The 20,718-nt window shown below is 37.9% G+C and overlaps 1 protein-coding gene and 1 non-coding gene across 2 annotated transcripts in view; one reads left to right on the forward strand and one right to left on the reverse strand.

The window, feature by feature from the left end:
- The window catches only part of ACOT12 (acyl-CoA thioesterase 12), a 43,540-nt gene extending 23,181 nt beyond the window's left edge, over positions 1-20,359 (reverse strand). The window contains 5 exon segments of the mRNA XM_049769089.1: positions 4,507-4,642; positions 7,208-7,309; positions 9,059-9,119; positions 10,241-10,310; positions 20,230-20,359. Of these exon segments, the coding sequence (XP_049625046.1) occupies positions 4,507-4,642; positions 7,208-7,309; positions 9,059-9,119; positions 10,241-10,310; positions 20,230-20,356 (496 nt within the window). The 5' untranslated portion in view covers positions 20,357-20,359.
- LOC126002907 (U2 spliceosomal RNA) lies at positions 5,015-5,202 on the forward strand. The gene has a single exon (XR_007493505.1). It is a non-coding gene; the product is annotated as a U2 spliceosomal RNA (small nuclear RNA).
- Positions 20,360-20,718: the final 359 nt, after the last annotated feature.

The following is a 20,718-nucleotide window of genomic DNA, read 5'->3' on the forward strand; positions in this document are numbered from 1 at the left end:
ATCTTAGAGAATGTTCCATGTGCACTTGAGAAGACTGTGTATTTAGCTTTTGGCAGATGAAAGGCTCTGTCTTCAAGACCTTAAAACAGTCAGTTATAAAGGTTGTGTGGAATCATAAAAGACCCAGAATAGCCAACTCCTGATCAATAAGTAGTGTCTATCCTTGTCTCTAATAACTTTCTAGAGGCTGAATGCAATTTAGTCTGATATAAATATGGCTGTCTTTTGCTTTCAAGAGGCTTATATATAATTGTTTTCTGTCATTTTACTCTAAGCATTTGTCTATTCTGAGATGTTAGGCATTTCCTTTAAGTGGCAAATGGTTGGGCTTTGTTTTCTGACCCAACCCTCTATTCTGTGCCTTTTGCTGGGAGAATTTTAGTTCATTGGCATTCAAAGAAACTATTAACAGAAAGGGCTGTTGTGTTGTGCCACCTATATTGTATATGGTTATTGCTGTTACAATTGGGTATTTGGTTTATATAATTGATCTTTGAGTAGTTAATTTAGAGTCAATTTTCTTAGTGTGAATGTTGAAAGTTCTTTTTTGCCTGAGAACATATTTATTCTTCTCTTCCATATAAATGAAAGGCTTGCTAGGTAGTGAACTCTAAGTTGAAAATTTCTTTTATTGAGTAATTTGAATATGTCGTCCACTCTTCTTTCCTGGACAGTTTGATATGGGAGACTTGGTGTGATTCTTATATTTTTCCTGTATATTTAAGGTTATAATTATCCCTTAATGCTTTGAGAAATACATCTTTCTCTTTCCCTCTCTCTCTCTCTCTCTAGTTCTTATTTTGTTTGCTATATTTTTTTAGTGTTGTCCTGTTTATGTATATTTTGCTTGGCACTCTTTTTGCTTCTTTTATTTGTGCAGCTATCTTTTCTCAGTGAGTGGAGAAGCTCTCTGCTAATATCTTTCCTGCCACTTGTTCTTTCCCTTCCCTTTTCTTCTTTCCTTATGGCATTCCTATAATTAAGAGATTATTTCTCTTGACTTTGTTCTATAAGTACCTTATAGTTTTTCCATCCTCTTTTCTTTTTGGACTATTTATCAAGCCAACTTGTAATTTGTCTACAAGTTCATCTATATTGTTTTCCTCCTGTGTTATTCGGTTACTATGGCTTGCTAATGTGCTCTTTAGTTCCTTCAATTCCATTTGTATGGATGGTCTCATTATCTGAAAGAGTTCTTCTTTGAGTTGGTTCTCATCTAGTGATTGCTTAATTTCTCTGGCAAATGCTTCTTATATTTCTGTTGCTAAAGTAGTAAATGTTGATTTTAGGCCCTCATAGAACAGGCTCAGGTTGTTGTGTTTGAAGATATGCCTAGATTTCTCTCCCTAACTGCAATTGCAGTTGACCTCCATAGTTTCCCCATATTCTTTGGATTTTATAGGTTGAAATGATGGGGACTCAGTTTCCCTGTTATTTAAGAATGTGATTTATTGTATTGATTATATGAAAGGTGTCTATAAATACATCTGCCTTCAGATTATATTCCTAACCTTTCAGGGTTATTTGAGTATGTTAAAACAAAAACAAACACCCTGCTATTTACTCAGAAAGAAGTACTAGGTCCTACCTCCAGAAAATAGAATATATAAATTGAAATGTCTTAACACAGATGTGCTAGCATCTGAGTGGTTTTGGACTGAGAAGGCAGAGAGATGGACATCAGGACAGGCAACTTCCTGGCCAACTGCCTGGAATGGGGAACATTGGCAGAGGTGGGGTGGGGAGTCTGGAGTATGAATATTTAGCTACATAAATCTTTCCCTGCCCTCGGATGATGCACCTGGGATGAGTGGGCAGAAGAACATTCTGACAGATGACTTTCTGTACTATAAGATTGAAAATGTTAAAATTTGAGGTTAACTTAAGCTAATATGCATGTACATGGAAATGTAAAAAATACTATGCCTCTAATGTTTAAGGAGTTACATAAGTTTTATGGCTTTAGATTGCCTTGTGTGCTGTTAAGAAATATTATAATGTGCTACAATCTGGGGACTTGAGGGACAAAGTAATTGTACATGGATTCTGTTTTATTTATCTTAACGTTCTTTGGCTGAAAGTTCAAAGTTAAGATATCAGCAAGGGGACTTCTTCTGAGAATTATGTTATGGGTGATTGTCCTTCCACTGTAACTTTACCTTGTCCTCTTTCTTTGCATCTTTTGTTCTCATAATTCAAAATAAAAAAAAATAAAAAAAAGATTGAAAATGTAGCAATTGCTAAGGTGACATGGGAGTATCTATTTTTATATATATTACAATTTATTAACTATTAATGAGAGGTCATTTATTTCAAATGTTAGTTTTCTCCGATTATCTATATATCCACACCTAAAATTTTGAGTAGATGCACGTTAAAATTATTGTTCTATTTTATATTTCCCAATGTTTCATAAGTTTTTCCTTTTTCTTGCATATTCACCTGCATTCTAAATAACTACTTCAATTCTTCCTTCCAATTCCCAGTCTTATATGCTACTTTTAATTCATTCATTGATTTTAAATTTTTTTTTTTTTGTGGTTTTGGGTCACACCCGGCAGTGCTCAGGGGTTACTCCTGGCTCCATGCTCAGAAATTGCTCCTGGCAGGCACGAGGGACCATATGGGATGCTGGGATTCGAACCGATGACCTCTTGCATGAAAGGCAAACGCCTTACCTCCATGCTATCTCTCCAGCCCCGATTTTAAAATTTTAATTAGTATATATTCCTTATGTTTAGAAAAAATTGTTTGCTTTGTCAAACCTCCTACAGAATTTTACTTGTTCCTGCACAATGCTTTGTGTTTTATTTCTTAAAATGTGTGTATACTGAAGATTATGACACAGAAAATCATGTACTTTGAAGTCAACTAAAGCGGTGAAAGTCTTATACAAAGAAAACAACAAAACACTGCTCAAGAAATAAAAGAGGACACAAGAAAATGGAGACATATATCCTGCTTATAGATTGAAAGGATTAACATAATTAAAATGGCAATACTTCCCAAAGCATTGTACAGATTTAATGCAATCCCTCTAATGATAACCAAGACATTTTTCAAAGACGTGGATCAAATAATCCTGAAATTCATTCAGAACTATACACTCCTATGAATAGCTAAAGTAGTCCTTAGGAAAAAAAAGAAGATCAATTGCTTCACTAGCTCCAACTTTAAAATGTACTATTAAGCAATAGTCATTAAAACAATATGGCATTGGAGTAAAGACAGATTCTCAGATCAATGGAATAGACTTGAATATTCTATTGAGTATTCAGGACTGAATCAGTCTTATATATCACATCAGTTAAAGGAAAGATAAAAATCATATGATTATGTTAATTTATATATGTGGACTTATTGTGGTGTTGCTCTGTCCCTGTAGTGCCTGAGATTACCCAGACCACCCCATTATTGCTCAGGGGCTCCCAGAACTGAACACTGAGATGAATGAACTGGGGTTTTCCATATGTAAGACAAGCTCCTTTTTTGGGGGGGGAGTGGGTCACACCCAGCAGTGCTCAGGGGTTACTCCTATTTCTACGCTCAGAAATCACTCCTGGCATATTTGGGGGACCATGTGGAATGCTAGGACTTGAACCACAGTCCTTCTGCATGAAAGACAAATGCCCTACCTTCATGCTATTTCTCCAGCCCCAAGCTCCTTAATCCCTAAAGAATCTCTTCAGTCTCCCTCCCATTTAAAATAATTTTAAGTACCATGCTCCACCCATAATTGTTGCACCAGTTTTCTTCTCAACCCCAAACTCAGTTTATCATTTCTTCATCATCATCATCATCATCATCATCATCATCATCATCATCATCTAATATAATTCTGCTTGTCTTGCTGCTTAAAAGGTAAATTAATCAAATGCACATTTGTCTCTTTGTGCCTTCTTGTCCTGTGAATTTCAAGTTTAGATTTGCAGTGTATATGCACTGCCAGTGTATTTCTGAAAGCCATCTTGCTTTACAATATTAAAAATTGTAAGTCTGTAATTTCCAAATCTGTAATATATTTTTCTCAAGTGGGATATTTAAACTATAGTGCATAAATAGTCACAAAAATTGTTTAAGAAAAGAAATGTCTGCTAAACTGTCACTGCCTCAAAATTATGTGTGTTGATTTGGGCAATTCAATTTTAAGGTATTTTCACAAGTTTTCTGTGCATCTTGAGCTTGTTTTTCTAGTGCAAATAAATATTTAGGCAATAAAGCACAGTTTTTAAAAAGTAGATTAACATAAGGGTCACATCTTATTTTTTCCAAAAAATATTTGGCACATAATTCTGATGATTATGTGGTGAAAAATGCATCAGCAGTTAATTTTCTGTAGCCAGCTCCTTCCTTTTCTGCCACTATTTTGCCTGAAAAGATATCTAGCATGCTAGGACTCAATTATAAATAGTTATTAAAATAAATGAAACTAAATGTGATCTCAGAAAGGGCCCCTTCTCTAATACTAGTTAAAAGGTAAAAGTTTCTATACACAGATGTACTGACCATCAAACTTGTTATGTTCCTTCATCAAGTTTCTGAAAGTATCTTCATGTTGTAGTCGAACTTTCCTTCTCTCAGAAGCCAGATTATGTTCCATGTGATCTTGTTTAGTTATAAGTGTGACTGGTTTTAAATGAATCTAGAGAAAGGAAAGCATTTATCTTTTATTCTTTGTTAAATTATAAAAGCACAACATGAATTTTGCAAAAAACAAATGATATGCTACATTGATTTTCAACTCAAAGCAAATAGTGCTTTGAGTGTTTTCATACATATTCTTTTGACTAAATTGTTTTTCTTAAAACATTTAAAAATATCATTATAGCTTTAATCATTTCTTCATACCAATATATATAAGCTTTAAAGTATTCATCCAAATATTAATTTTCCCTAAATTTTCAAGGCAGCTACAATACATAAACTCCTTCAAATTAAAGAATGAAGAGAGAGACTTAGAGTCTACTAAAGTTTGATGCAGAAATGTTTTCTATTTTTTAAAAATTAAGATGTCATCGCTTCTTGGCCTTTTGGCTAAGATCAAGTGTAGTATCTGTTCTTATCAGTTTAATATCTGATACGTCGTCTATCCGACAATACATTAAATAGATTTTTGGCACTAGAAACTGGAATAGGAGCTTGCTCCGTCCATTCCACGCATCGACCTGGTATTGCAGTACCTCCAGGAACGGTGCACCAAAAAAAAAAAAAAAATTAAGATGTCAAAGAGAGGCAATATAGATGGCCCAGGGAAAACTATCAGGTACCACAACAGTTCCAATATGGAAATTTCAATACCATCGTGAAAATATTATCAAATAAGGCAACAAAAAGAATCTATATGTCAAAATAAAGCTTTAACCAACCTCCAGAAACCTGTAAATATGCAGAACTCAAGACCTCAATTCTGCCTTAGAAGCCTGCTTACTGACCTTTGTGTGTAAATAAGAGAGGTAGCGTGTAGCTGGACTAGGGTAGCGCCCTGCTCACTTCCAGGACAGAAAAATACTGCTGCTGACTCTCAGCCAAGATAGGGTTGAAATAAATAATGATCTATATGTTATATGCTGCTTAAAGTCAAAAGTCTCTTAGACTATCTTATATAATTTGTTTAGGAACATATTGACTTATAATAACTTGCACTCTGAATTGTTTTTGTAGTTTTGTGTTAGTGGTATGACCAGTGCCATATCTGCTACATGGAAAGCATATGCCTTGACTCTGATGCACAGATATAGATAAATTTTATTGTCAGTGATCAAAAAGAACTGTGTCTGGAACATTTCCCAAGTTTTCCTATACTTTCTTTCCAGTTGTAACATTTCCTTTAGCTGTAAGGCCAAGCAATAGCATTTCCTAGAATGTCTTGTGAATCTTTTAATAATTTGGTTTTTCTAGTAGTTGAACTCAATCTAGTTAATCATTGCGCATTTTGTCCTGGAGAACAGACAGAACCCAAGTAGGCTTTTCATTTCAAACTACACCATGGATTATTTTTATGTTGTGCTATGAAACAAGATTTACACACACTAGAAAGTGAGTCTGTGAATAATGCCTTATGTTAAAGGGCATCTATGTCCAACAATGTTGGCAGCATCACAGAACACCTGATTTCTCAAAAATACTTTGGGAAGATAGTCATTGGGTTGAACTAAAGTGTGGCTACTATATTTCAGAACTTGTGCAATAGAATAAAATAGTGTCAGGAGAGAAAAATTTAAAGCTGGAGAAGAAAATGCCAACCTGTGTCTTTTTTTTGAGTGGGTACCTAAGAACAAGTGATGAAATGAGTTCTTTGTCAGGAGCATCTCTGAGAAGTCAGAGAGTAAGTTCTGACTTACTGAGTAAGTTCTGAACTCAGTAGGTGTGGCCCAAACACAGCCATCCTAAATGATTGGACTAAATGGGGCTTTTCCCCAAGGCATCTTGTCTCTAAAAAACGAATACCTAAAAAGTATAGCAGGGTTTTCCAGATAATTCTGAATGAGTCAGTCTGGGCCCATGGTCAGATAAGCTCACTTGAGGCACAGCCAGGCCAAGGAATTATTTTTAAAGATTGTTTTTTTTTTAAACCTCACTCCCCTAGCCACCATCATAAGGGTATTTATAAATTTTAGTAACTCAACAACCTAAATTTTTTGTTTGTTTGTGGTACACCCAATGGTGCCCAGGGGTTACTCCTGGCTCTGCACTCAGAAGTTACTCCTGACAGGCATAGGGGACCATATCAGAGGCTGGGAATCCAACTCGGGTTGGCCGTGTGCAAAGTAAATGCACTACTATTGCTCTGGCCCAATTAATTATTTTATATATGGAAAAAATGATTGGACCAGAACATGCAACTGTTTGCTAAATTTTGCTTAAAATATTATTTTGATGCAATTTTGAGTTATACACACCAAATAACTAAACTGCTGAGAAGCCAAGATGACCTTCAGATCATTTACAACACAATATTTTTGTCTTTGTTTTTGTTTTTTCCTCTTTCACAAACACACTCTATATCCTATTCTTTAAAATTCTTGATTTTATGATGTAAATTACTACAGAAGGATAACATTTGTTTTAAGTCATGGTGAATAAAAATCTTGGAAAATCCAATCTCACAGTAACTGGAAATGTTTGGTTTTCCATAGTCACTTAAATGCAATTAGTAACATGCCCCTGAGATACATCCAAGATGAAAATATTCAGATAGAAAATTTACCTTTTCTCTTCCAACTGGCTTGACTACAAATGTAGAAAAGGCCACACTGACAAGTTTCTCAGTGCTAGAGAACATGTCCCGAACTGTGACTTTGATGCTGATCTAAAATGAAAAGGAAAATAAATAGCCAGGAACGTAGATCACAGATGAGATCACAACATTCAGAATTATGCACTTCATCAGATTTTTTAAATAAAACCAAAAGTTTGATTTGCTTTTTACCTACAATGTTTTTTTTTTATTATTTATGAAATTCCTTAATTCTTGGTACTGGAGAGATAGCACAGCTTGCCTTGTACGCAGCTAACCCAGGACAGACTTCGGTTCAATCCTCTGTGTCCCATATGGCCCCCCAAGCCAGAAGCGATTTCTGAATGCATAGCCAGGAGTAACCCCTGAGTGTCAATAGGTGTGGTGCAAAACCAGAAGAAGAAGAATCAAGAAGAAGAAGAAGAAGAAGAAGAAGAAGAAGAAGAAGAAGAAGAAGAAGAAGAAGAAGAAGAAGAAGAAGAAGAAGAAGAAGAAGAAGAAGAAGAAGAAGAAGAAGAAATAAGGGAAGGAGGAAGAGGAAGAGGAAGAAGAGAACAAGAGGAAGAAGAGGAAGTGGAGGAGGAAGAAGAAAAAGAGGAAGAGAAGAAGAGGAAGAAGAAGAAAAGAAAAGAAAAAATCTTTAATTCTGGGGAAAGCACCTCTTCTGATGATAGAATGTTATATATTTGCCATAAAAATTTGAAAAATATGAAAGTAGGTAAACAATAAAATATAATCTGGTTATCATAGTAAGTTTTTCTGTCACCCCAGAATTGAGATTAAACATTAGCCTGTAGGGCTTAATGAGAATACTTGGCAAGGAACACGAATCTCTGCAAAGACATTTTGTGCCCTGAAATTGAAGAACGACTACTGAGCAAGCTAAAATTTGCAATAGATCCAGTAACTTCTTCCTGCTATTTTATCTTCAGTTGGGATGCTCAAAGCCTCTGAGAATTTATTTTCACAAAAATAGTAAGAAAAGAAGAACGAATAGGTGCAGGAGAGAGTAATTTTGTAAACCATTAGCTCTTAATGCACTCTAGCTACTCTGCTTTTCTTTCTTTCTTTTTTCTATTTTTTTGGGCCACACCCGGCATTGCTCAGGGGTAACTCCTGGCTGTCAGCTCAGAAATAGCTCCTGGCAGGCACGGGGGACCATATGGGACACCGGGATTCGAACCAACCACCTTTGGTCCTGGATCGGCTGCTTGCAAGGCAAACACCGCTGTGCTATCTCTCCGGGCCCCTACTCTGCTTTTCAAATTTGCTGAATTAGGGATTCTATTTCCAGGGCCGGAGAGATAACCTGGAGGTAGGATGTTTACCTTGCATGCAGAAGGATGGGGGTTCGAATCCTGGCATCCCATATGGTCCCCCGAGCCTGCCAGGAGCGATCTCTCAGCATAGAGCCAGGAGTAAGCCCTGAGCGCAGCCAGGTATGACCCAAAAACCAAAAAAAAAAAAAAAAAAAGATTCTATTTCCATAGGGCAGGTGGGTGGGAAAAAAGTGAACTGGAAAAGTTGTAGAATTATAGAATTATTGAGAAATAAATCTCATTTCTTTCAAGAATCTTTTACAAGACAGTGAGAGCTCTTTTTGCATGTTTACTTTCTGTGATTCATTCTATGTAAACATATTGTGCTTGTGTCCCATTCAGCTGGTTGACATTGGCTCCTACTATTTACCTGGGAGCCTTATTAGGGACTTAAAGAACTTCTGAAATTTAGAATCTCTTTAACTCCACATTTTCCCTCTGCCCTCTGTAACAATGAAGTGACGATTACCACTGAACAGAAATGTCACAGGCAACCTCTTACCTCCATGCTTGTGCTGAACGCTCTAGTAACCTTTGCTTTTATGGTTATGACTTGTCCAACTCTAGTTTAAAAAAGAAAATGATCTCAGTAATCCTAGCACATCTCATTTCAGACAAAGATTTCTTAACATAGATATGTATATAAACATATATATAAAATATAATATTTAAGATGCTGTATGAACTTCAAAATAATCCAGGGATATTGATAAAACAAAAGTGCCTTGTGTTGATTATTGTAGGTAGGTGATAGTCCTTTGTGAATACTCAGTATATTTCTCTTCACTTAAAAAAACTTATTCTATTTTATTGGGAAGGAACTAAGGTTGGACCACACCTGGAGGTACATAGAGGTTATTCTTGGTTCTGTGCTCAGGAATTGAGTCCTGGCAGCTCTTAGGTAGTGCTGAGGAACCAGGGGCACAGTTGTAGCTACCATAAGACAAGAGCCTTGCCTCCTGTACAGTCTTTTCAGTTTTCTCTCTACTATTGTGTAAATTTGAAATGCATATCTGTCCTAAATCTTTCTGCTTTGAGTGATGTTAAAGTACAAATGTACTCTCATACATATAATGATTTTTTACTTTTACCCTCTGCTAGATGAGTTAGTATTTCCCCAACAACCTTATAATGAAGTTTGTTATTGTAGAGGTATTTGTTATCATTAATCATTCTTCTAGTAGAGGAAGGAACCATTAAGATTCAGCTTGTAGGGGCTGCAGTGATAGCACAGCGGTAGGGCATTTGCATTGCATGTGGCTGACTGAGGGCAGACCTGGTTCAACACCTGGTGTCCCATATGGTCCACTGAGTCAGGAGCAATTCTGAGTACATAGCCAGAAGTAACCCCTGAGTGTCACCTGGTGTGACCCCAAAACAAAACAAAACAAAAAAAGATTCAGCTTGTAGGATTTCTGCTATACTGTATACCAGAATGCATCTATGTTTCAGCAAAATCAAGACTGAATTTATATTTAAAGTGTTAATATACCTAAAAATACTAATAGTAGTTCCTGATATGATAACAATAATTTATAACATATGCTGACATAATTTATATTTGTTAGCATTGTATCAAAGTCTTCAAATTTATTTATGAATTTATTTATCAGCTTATTACCACAAGCATATGTTGCAAATACCCCAAAACCCAGAAGGAAAGTATGACAATAATTTCACATACTTAGCTGTTTGTTCAAACTGTATATCATCAACAGAGGCTGTAACACAGGAAAACCCAGCATGCTTCTCAGCTGGCAAAATAGAGGGAAATGTGCTGTGTTAGTAGTTACATTTTAATATTTCAACATACAGGAACATAAATAAAACTTGACTATTTTTTCCTAGTAGCATACTCTTGTAGGCTGTAGGAGAACTATACTGATAGTTTTGGAGGGGTCATATCAATAACACTTACTTTGCTCTATGTTATATTTTTACTGTATAGAAATTTCTGTACCTTCTTCAAAGTTTTATCTTAGACTGAAATTTACTGCCACCACTAGAATATCTAGATATTTAAATAGCAATTTTAATTGGTGCCAACTTTAATATTTTTAATCACTACTATTCTTTTGTTTTAAAAACAAAGGCCTCAAACCTGTATTCATGTTATTTCATTATAGTAGCTGAGTATATTTAAATCACTTACCTAGTATAAACATTGTACAGTAAGGAAGACCTTGAGATTATATTTTCAGTCAGAGAGGAACTTTCCTGAGCATTAGAGAAATAAAAATGGCTATACATAGGCATCTTGTCAATATTTATTGTTATTGTCACACTCACCATTAAATATATGAAGGAGGGTATTGAGTAGAATTATGAGATATTAGGGAGGATAATAGTTATTTTTATGTTCCATATATAAATTTGTTGACAAGTATTTTAATAGTAGCCTTTGCATTATATAATATAAAAATTTGTTCACTTTGGGATAATAAAAATAAACATTTTTGTTGTTTTTGATCTTTGGTTTTGGGCCATAGTTTATGGTGCTCAGGAATTACTCCTGGAAGTACCTGAGGGACCATATGGTATATTGAAGATTGAATCTGGGACATTCATGTGCAAGGCCAGTGTGTTACTTGCTTAACTATCACTCTTGCCCATTTTGGAACATTTTTATAATAATTTTTTAAATAGAATAACTGTGAGATAGTTACAAAGTTGTTAATGGATGAGTTTTAGCCATAAAATGTCCAACACCTATCACTTCACTAGTGTATTTTCTGTTAACAATGTACCCCGTGTACTTCCCTCCCACTCCTCTGCCCTTCCTCCTGTCTGCCTCTATGGCAGACATTTTGCTTTTTTTTTTTTCTTAGTCTTTCTTTCCCTCCTCCTTGTCAAACACTGTGGAACTGAAGGGGTAACATGCATATCTGTCTTGGACACTTGAGTTGTTTCCAGATTCAGGCTACTGAGTAGGAGTTACAATAAACATAGGTTCAGATGCCTTTTTTTTTTTGCATTGTGTTTTTGGGACCCTAGGGCACATTCCTAGGTTTCTAGGTCAAATTTGTAGTTCAACTTATAGTTTTTTGGGGAATGTCCATATTGTTTTTCAAAAAGGCTGGACCAGTTGACATTCCCACCAGTAGAGTCCCTTTCCTTCCACTTCAGCACTAGCACAGATTGTTCTTGTTCTGTTTGATGTGTGACAATCTCTGTGAGAATGATATCTTGTTGTTTTGATTTACCTCTCCCTGATGATTAATTATCTGAAGCATTTTTATGTGCCTTTGGATATTAGACACTTATCAGATGAGAATTTGGTGAATAGTTTCTCCCAATCTGTGAGCAGTTTTTGTATCCTGGTTACCATTTCCTTAGAGGTCCAAATGTTTCCTAGTTTAATATAGTACCATTTACTTATCTTTGCTTCCATTTGATTATTTGATGGTGTTTCAACCTTGAAGATGCCTTTCTCTTTAGAGAGTTCATTTTTATAACTCTTCAGAGTTCTGCCTATGTTTCCCTCTACGGCATTAAACAGAGGTCCAGGTTCATTTTTTACCTTGTTGATAATCTCATCACCACTTCCTGAAGAGGCTTTTCTTGCTCCACTTTATATTTTTTGCTCTTTTATCAAAGATTAATTGATCATATACCTGAAAATTTGTCTCAAAATATTCAAGTTTATTCCATTAATCTGAGGGTCTGTCTTTATTACAATATATGCTTTTTTCCATTACTACCACTTTAGAATATAATTTGAAGTTGGAGGAAAGTGATACCTCTCTTCTTTCCAAGGATTTCTTTAGCTATTCATGGAAGAAAAGCTTCATGTTGTTCCATATTAATTTCAAGAGTGTTTGATCTATTTCTTTGAAATAAGCTGTGGCTCTCCTTAAAAAGACTGCACTGAATTTGTAAAATGCTTTGGAAAGTATTGCCATTTTAATACTGTTACTTCTCCCAATATATGAGCAGGGAGTGTATTAGCATTTACTTTTGTCCTCTTATTTCTTTTCTTTTTTTTTTTTCTTTTTTCTTCTGGTTTTTGGGCCACACCCGGTGACGCTCAAGGGTTACACCTGGCTATGCGCTCATATGGGGGACCATATGGGACACTGGGGGATCAAACCGCGGTCCATCCAAGGCTAGCACAGGCGAGGCAGGCACCTTATCTCTAGCGCCACCGCCCGGCCCCCTCTTATTTCTTAAAGCAGTTTTTTGTAGTTTTCTTTGTGTAGGTCTTTCACCTCTTTCATTAAGTTGATTCTGAGGTACTTAATTTTCTGAGGCACAACTGTCAATGAACTTTTAAATATCTCTCCCTTCTTTTTCATTATTTGTATATAGAAAAACTATAGATCTTTTCCCTACATGGGCTGCTGGGTATTAAACTTAGATTGGCCATGACTAACACAAGTACTCTACCTGCTGTACTATAACTCTGGCCCATGTTAATCATACTTTTTATGTATGGTTGATTCTAACATCACATCCATCACTTCATCAGTTTCTCAGGGCCATTATAATCATCTAATTGCCATCATCTTGTTCTAGAATTACTATAATAGCCTCTTACATGACTTTTCCAAACAATGTGTCCTACCAATATTTCCTTCCAATTATAGACATGTTAATCTTATATTATGATTTTTTTACTTTGAACCAAACATTTATTTAAACTTAAACTTTGACTTAGAATCCATTAAACATTTATTTAAACTATAAAACTTTGACTCAACAGAAAGAGGATTTATTTCCATTAGAACAATTTATCTTGGGGGCAGAGCAATAGCACAGTGGTAGGGCGTATCCAGGATGGATCTCAGTTCGATCCCAGGCATCCCATATGGTCCCCCAAGACAGGAGAGATTTCTGAGCGCAGAGCCAGGAGTAACCCTTGAGCGTCACCAGGTATGGCCCAAAAACCAAAAATAAAATAAAATAAAATGAAATAAAAGAACAAGGGTCTTTGCTTGTACTCTTGTATAGGTATATATAAAAATGTTATAAAATTGACCTTGGATTTGCAATAAAATTTGAAGAACATTAAGTTGTCCAATTAATCAAAATTATGTTTGATTTCTTATACTGTTGTTTTATGCTTTGTTTTTGTTTGGGGTCCACATCTGACATTGCTCAGTGCTTACTCCTGGCTTTGTATTTAGGGATAATTCCTAATGGCGTTGAGGTGACATTATCTATTGTGGAGGTTGAAGTCAGGTCAGCTGTGAAAGGAATGTACTTTATCCAAAGTACTATATCTCTCTGGTCCTGTTAATGTTATTTTAAATTACTTTATTTAAACGTCATAGTTACAAGCTTGTTCATAATACAGTTGATTTTTTCATGATTACAAAGTTGTTCATGATCAAGTTTCAGTAATACAAAGTAAAACACTCTTCACCAATGCACCATCCCCAGTTCCCTCCTGCCCTCCCTTTCACCTGTTTCTGGGACAGATATTTTTCCTCTCTCTGTCTCTCTCTCTCTCCTTTTCAACAGAGGTTTGCAATATTGTTACTGAAAGCACATCATGCATATCACTTTATCTCCTTTTTGCACCCAGTTCTTGTCCAGAGTGATCATTTCGAACTATCATTGGCATAACCCTTCTCTATCTGCAATTCCCTTACTATTTGTGGCAAGATTTCTTCCATGGACTGGTCCTTCTCATCTCTATTGTCTCTGGATATTGTTACCATACTATATTTTTATATCACTCACAAATGTGTGTGATCAATCTATTTCTATCCCTCTCCCACTGATTCATTTCAGTATAAAATTCTATATCCATCCATGTATTTAGCAAATTTCAGGACTTCATTTTTTCCCATTGTGTTGATGTACCACAGTTTCTTTATCTACTCATTTATTTTCAGCACTTAGGTTGAGAAAAGCCATAGATTTTGTGTATATTAATCTTGCAGTCTGCAACTTTACTCTTAGTTATAGAAGTATTTTTGTAGAGTCTTTTAGATTTTCTAAATAGAGAAAATTTGACTTCTTCCTATTCCTATGTGAATGTCCTTGATATCTTTTCCTAATTGCTATGGCAAGTACATCCAGTGCTATAGTTAATAAAAATAATGAGAGTGGGCAACATTGTCTTTTGCTAGATCTTAGAGGAAAGGCTTTAAGCCCTTGGGGGCAGGGATCTTTCAAAGGCAGAATTGGGGATGACTTCCCTGGGTCATTGCACTTCTTTCCTGCATTTTGCCCTTCTCACTTCCCCTTTCTCCATACAAATGCAAATAAGCTTGATAGGTGTTCCTCTGCTCTCACCTAAGAATGGCAGGAGGGCAGCTGAGGTAGATCAAGAAAGACAGATGTATCCACAATAAATTGAGCTCCTGTCGGCCAGTTGAGATTATCTGGTGTTTCCTGAGACCCTCCCATTCCACTCTTTGCCTGGTTCCAGATTTGTAGATTAAACAATACAGCAAAGACAAACACAAGACTCAACTACAAGCACAAAAGCTTGCTGAGCTCAAACCAAATTCCATCAATTACAAGGGGGTGGCATTTTTCTTAGAGTTCCCCTGACTCGTAGTCCTAATCAAGATGATACAAAAGAAGAGAGATAATGACAACACCCTGGGTACCCAGAAGAGATGAGGGAATGTATGGACGCAGCTACCTATGTTTTCCCCCCCAAATCTTGCAGCTCCTGTAAGCAACCTTTGACCTTCTCCAGAACAACTAGTCAATGGAAGTCCTTTCAACCTCGCAGCTCCTGCTCTGACCCCTAGGATTCCTCTAAACCTTTCAGCTCTTGCTGCAAACCTCCAGGCTCCTGCCACAACCCTAGGGAAGAGTTGGGAATCTCCACACTACCTCCAGCCAGGGGGATGGGTGGTGATTCTGCATCCAATTTTTTTTTCCCCTTTGGGCCACACCCAGAGCTCCTTTACCGTTAGGCCTTCACCTACCTTGAGGAGGTCTCAGAGTATCTGTGAGACCTTGGTAGCTATATTGGTGACCTGGTCTTTGTCATTCAATTCTGGACAAGCTTCAAAATTGTTAGGGTCCAGAGTCAAAGGACGAGACCACACAAGTAAAATAAAGCAAAGCAAAGCTTTACTTTGTCAACCAAAAGCTACAAACTGACCAATTAGGGCCAACTTTCGCAAGAGGCAACCTCTTCTGGGGCTCACAAACCAGATTATGTAGAGCTATATGCAGGAAGTTTTGACCTTTAATTTGATTGGCTGTGGTCTAGGGTATTTCTAGGGTGTTTCATCATGTCCGTTTATGGCTAGATGTCTAGGGTGGTATATTGTGGTTTATAGGGCCTTGGAGTCTGCGTCATTATTGTTGGGGTAGAAATTTAGCACTTAAATGAAACTTAGCCTTTTTAACCTTAAATGGAAATTTAACATTGGTTTGACAAAATGGAATCCCTTCTGCTTTAGGCTTCAAAGTTTAATTTTTTTTTCAGCATTTGAAGTTGTTATCTATAGAATTACCCCCAAATTACTCTTGTAGGGGATAATAAATTTGCTGAAACAGGAACCCTTAGGGAAGCAGTGACCAAGACTAATTCTGATTTTAAAAATCCTCACAAATTAGTAAGAATGGGGAAATGAGTGTAAGGGGGCTCTGTATGAAGATCAGAAAAGAGGAGACATAAGGACAGTGTAGGGTCATGGACACTTTGGTGAGGTGTAAATACATTAATACTATAAACTTAAGTACTATTCTAACTATATTACTTAAACTACTAAAAAAAAACACTCAATAGGAAAAGAACTGTAGCTAAACCAAAGAACAACATCCTACTTTCCCCAAATCAGAGACTAACTTCCTCTTGTTTTCACTCACCCCTTTTAAGATCTAAAGACCCACCTAGGCTTGATTAGAGACCCTCCTAGGCTTGATTAAAAAAGTACCTTTGTCTGTTAACTATGTTGACTTCCTCCTCCAGGTAGATTGAGTTTGGTACATAAAATTCATATGGGGAGGATAGTCAGAGTCTCTCATTTCTCAAGACTGATCCCATGCTTTTCTCCAGGGGTGGTGAATAAGTTTGACACAAAGAGCCAAAATTTTAAACTGTGAGAGTCAGAGAGCCACACCACGCAGTGACCTGCCAAAACAGACACTCACACAAAAAAATATAATTTTAACAATAATATATTAAACACATAAGAGGCAAAGAGCCGCATTCATTTTGGCTGGGAGCCACATGCAGCTTGAGAGTCGCATGTTTGCCACCCCTGCTTTTCTCCCTTAAGTTTGTCTTATTTTTCTTAACTCCTGCTTCAGATCCATTTACCTGGGATTGGATTACAGCAGTGGAGCCACTACAAAGAACCAATTTAGAAATTGTTCTAAAGATTATGTGGAAATTTGCTCAACGTGTTAGCAGTGGGTGGAGTGATAATGGACTGGTTGTGTTTGAACCAATTCAAGACTTAGGCCATAAATTGATGATGTGGAAAGGGATGCTTGTTAGATAAAGGTTTCAAGGATGAAATGCCCAGATGTAACTCCACCCTGGATTTAGGTGTACCTACCTGAAACCCTCCCATTCCGGGGAGTGGTCTTGAAAGGTTATATAAGGCCTTTGACCCAGGGGATTAGCCTTTTGGCCTTTTGGTCTTTGGCCAGCATGGAGGTCAAAGGGAAGATGGCTGACAGGAGTTAAGATGCAGGGCTAGATAAGAATGGCTGAGTGCTTGAAAGGTTATGATACAGGCCACACTTGTGGTGGATAGGGTATGAATAAAGCTGATACTTCCTGATGCCTGTCTCTGGATGAGTTTGATTCTGCCGTTCCGCCATTCACCTAAACCTAGGACCCGCCAGCTGAATGGGGGTTGCGAAGCCACGTGGCCTGGAATGACGGAGAAAAATCCCTCCATCCATCCTTCATCATCCACCACCATCGTTAATTATTTAATGCAACACCCAAAGATTCTCTTTTTTTAAATTTTTTATTGTCACATCCAGTGATGCTCAGTGCTTACTCTTGACTCTGAATTCAATAATCATTCTAGTGATTTTGGTCAAACACATGGGATGCCCGGAATTGAACCTATGTCAATGAATACAACTTGCACATTTGGGAAAGCCAGTTGCTATTTCTCAGCATGCAACCTGGAAAAGTTTTACAAACATAATAGGAGTGAGTCTAGGATATTTTAAAATATGAAATGATTATAGAGTGTAGAAGATGACTTCGCAATAGCATCAAACCCCAAGGCATAAGAGAATGGAAGAATAATGGGGCTACTGGCAGAAATGAGACAGAATGTCAAAGTGATAGTGCATGTACTTAATCTTTCTTTAAATATCCAGACTACATTCTTTGGAGGTTAGCAGTGCCTTACAGCCATGGCTGAGATCACCATTTGTCATAAAAACCTGGCTGTTATTGAGTTGCTCAATAAGATCTCTTGATGGAAAAATGCTGGAATGACCAACTTTTCTATTAGGTCTATAAAGCACGCTGAGGGTGCATTTCTTTGCCACAGACTCACTTATATTTAGGCTAAATAATGCCCTTGCTTGTGTCTTGCCTCTTATCATGGAGAGTTTGACACAGGCATGGTCCATGCTTCCAAACATTTCTATCATAAAGGGTTCTTTATTATCACATTCTTAGTATTTAACAGTTAAGTTTCAGAGGAACTGGTACCAATTGGAATCATTCTATGGTCTTCTTTTTTTTTTTTTTTTTGTGGTTTTTGGTCACACCCGGCAGCGCTCAGGGGTTATTCCTGGCTCCATGCTCAGAAATTGCTCCTGGCAGGCACGGGGGGACCATATGGGACACTGGGATTCGAACTGATGACCTCCTGCATGAAAGGCAAACACCTTTACCTCCATGCTATCTCTCCGGGCCCTCTATGGTCTTCTGTAAAACGTACACATTTCAAAGTAATTTTAAGAGTGCTGTCTTTTCAATACAGGACAGAAGAGTAAGTGAAGGAACTCTGAGAGTCACTTCAATATCTCATAATATATTCAGTTGCCTTGGCGATAAGCATCATTATTATTAGCAGCTTCCAAGATTTCATATAACTGGTTTCTCCTACATATGAGTTAATTTTGTATTCATGTTTTCATTATTATGTTATTATAACCGACCTCAACTCTTAGTAAAAACTGTTAAGACAGAAATCAAGCAGGGCCTATCAAACAAACAGAAAACAAACAACCAGATTGGCAATCAGATATATGACTGAATTTGCAGGTGGTTTTTCATGGCTGGGATTAGAAATTCAACACGTATTGAGCAAGTGTTCCAAAACCATCTGAGTTTTACAATTTTCCTTTGTAATGTAAGAGTTCTTAGATACATGATCTTTATTATCTGCTGGGGCAAGGAGGGCTCACAGTTTGGTGCTTGGACAACAGTATAGTTTCAGGGATTGAACTTGGGCCTTTGGCACAAAAAACTTATGAACTGGCCCTCCTTAAAATTCCTTGTGTTTCTAATATTTACTCAAACATTTCACATTAAAACGTACCATTTCCTGTATTTGGAAGAGAGCTCAAAGGGCTGGAGTACAGGATGCTTCACATCCTGGAGGCTGGGCTTTTCTCCCCAGCATTGAGCATGGCCAAGTGTGATTCAAAGCCAAATAAAACAAATTAAAGTTTTTTTTCAAATAAGATGTACAACTGGGAGCTGGAGAGATACTAAGGTGATAGTAAGGCTCTTGTTTATATAGTTACGTAAGGCTATTGTAATTGTAAGTGCTTTATGTAATGCCAGCTCTTTTCGAAATCAAATTCTGGATCCACCCATTCATCTATGTATTCCTCTATCTATCCACTCATATAATCAGGAAGTCCTTCTAAGTACTGGAGAACTCTCTTAATTTATGTAGTAATTGATCAGCAAGAAATAAAAAGAAAGCAAAGAGAACCCAGCAAAATCATTAGATTGTGCCTAAATCCTATGAGGAGGTGGAAAGGGCATTGTGTATGAAAGAATGCGAGTGTCAACAGGTGGCCAGGAAAAAAGTGCGCGGACAAGAAGATTAAGCTGAGTTGTAATGCAATGAAGAGGAAATATAAATTGTAAGAAAGAAAAGCTGGTGCAAAGATTCTGAGCAGAGACCTCACATGAGTATGTATGGTAGTCCAGTAAAATGGAAGTAGAAGCAGATATAAGAAGGGAGTAATCCTAGAAAACAGACACTACAGAGACTTGCAAAAAATATCATGCCTTAAAATGCACTTTTGTTATTCTTGACAATCGCTTTTATTTCTTCAACAAAACTATGTTAATCAGAAGTTTGAGCCAACTAAATTCGTTCATTTGAGGAGAATAGACTTGTAAAATTTTGCATGTGTGGATAAATCCCATCAACAAAAAGTCTCCTGGGACCCCATTTATGAACGAAGAGAACAATTCCTAGACCCAAACCTTGGGTATTTCTTGTGTTTAGCCAGCGGCCGCTTTCACAATCACCCCATTCCTTCTTGGCCCCCCAAATACCCTAAGGGCTCCACTCCTCTACGCCCAGGAGCTGCCACCACCCGGGACAGGGCAGAAGCTACGTTTCTCCGACCTGGGCCATCGGGGAGGAAGGAAGGGTGTCTCGAAGACCCTGCACTCCCACATCCGAGCCTGCCTCCAGCTCACAGACCCGCACCCCAGCTCTGCGCACCGTCCGGGACTCCTCTCCACCCGCACTCCGACATCTCCCCTTCTACCCGGGCTCCCTGACGCTGTCACCCTGTACTCCCCGTCCCTACCCGCCAGGCAGGCGGTGGCGTCGATCCACTTGAGCAGCTGCCCCGCGTTCAGCTCTCCGCGCGGGTCGGCATGCGCCGGCTGGATGGCCTGGCTCATGTGCACCTCGCCGGGCGCCGGCTGCTCCATGGCCCTTGTCCGATTGCGAGCGGAGCCTCGGGGCCACACCAGCTCCTAGGTTCCACCAGAGCCCGCCCCTGCTCCAAAGGGCACCCCAGCCACCGCCTGCCCGCTAGCGAATCTGGTGTCCGGCTCGTCTGCCCCGAGGGTGGAGAAGGGGAGGGAGTTCAAATCGAGGTGCCCGAATTATGGCCCCAGGAATGGAGCAATAGAACCAGAGAGCAAAATCTAAGAAGGCGCTTCTGCCTCCAAGGAAGCCAAGTAAATCTCAGGTAAAGGAGGTTGGACAAAGGTCCAGGGGGAAAGCCCACCTTGATAGTCTTTATAAAGATGCCTGGATGCTCCTGGGCAGTACTGATCATTAGAAGAGA

Source organism: Suncus etruscus, chromosome 2 (assembly GCF_024139225.1).
Source record: "Suncus etruscus isolate mSunEtr1 chromosome 2, mSunEtr1.pri.cur, whole genome shotgun sequence".
NCBI classification, from domain to species: Eukaryota; Metazoa; Chordata; class Mammalia; order Eulipotyphla; family Soricidae; genus Suncus; species Suncus etruscus.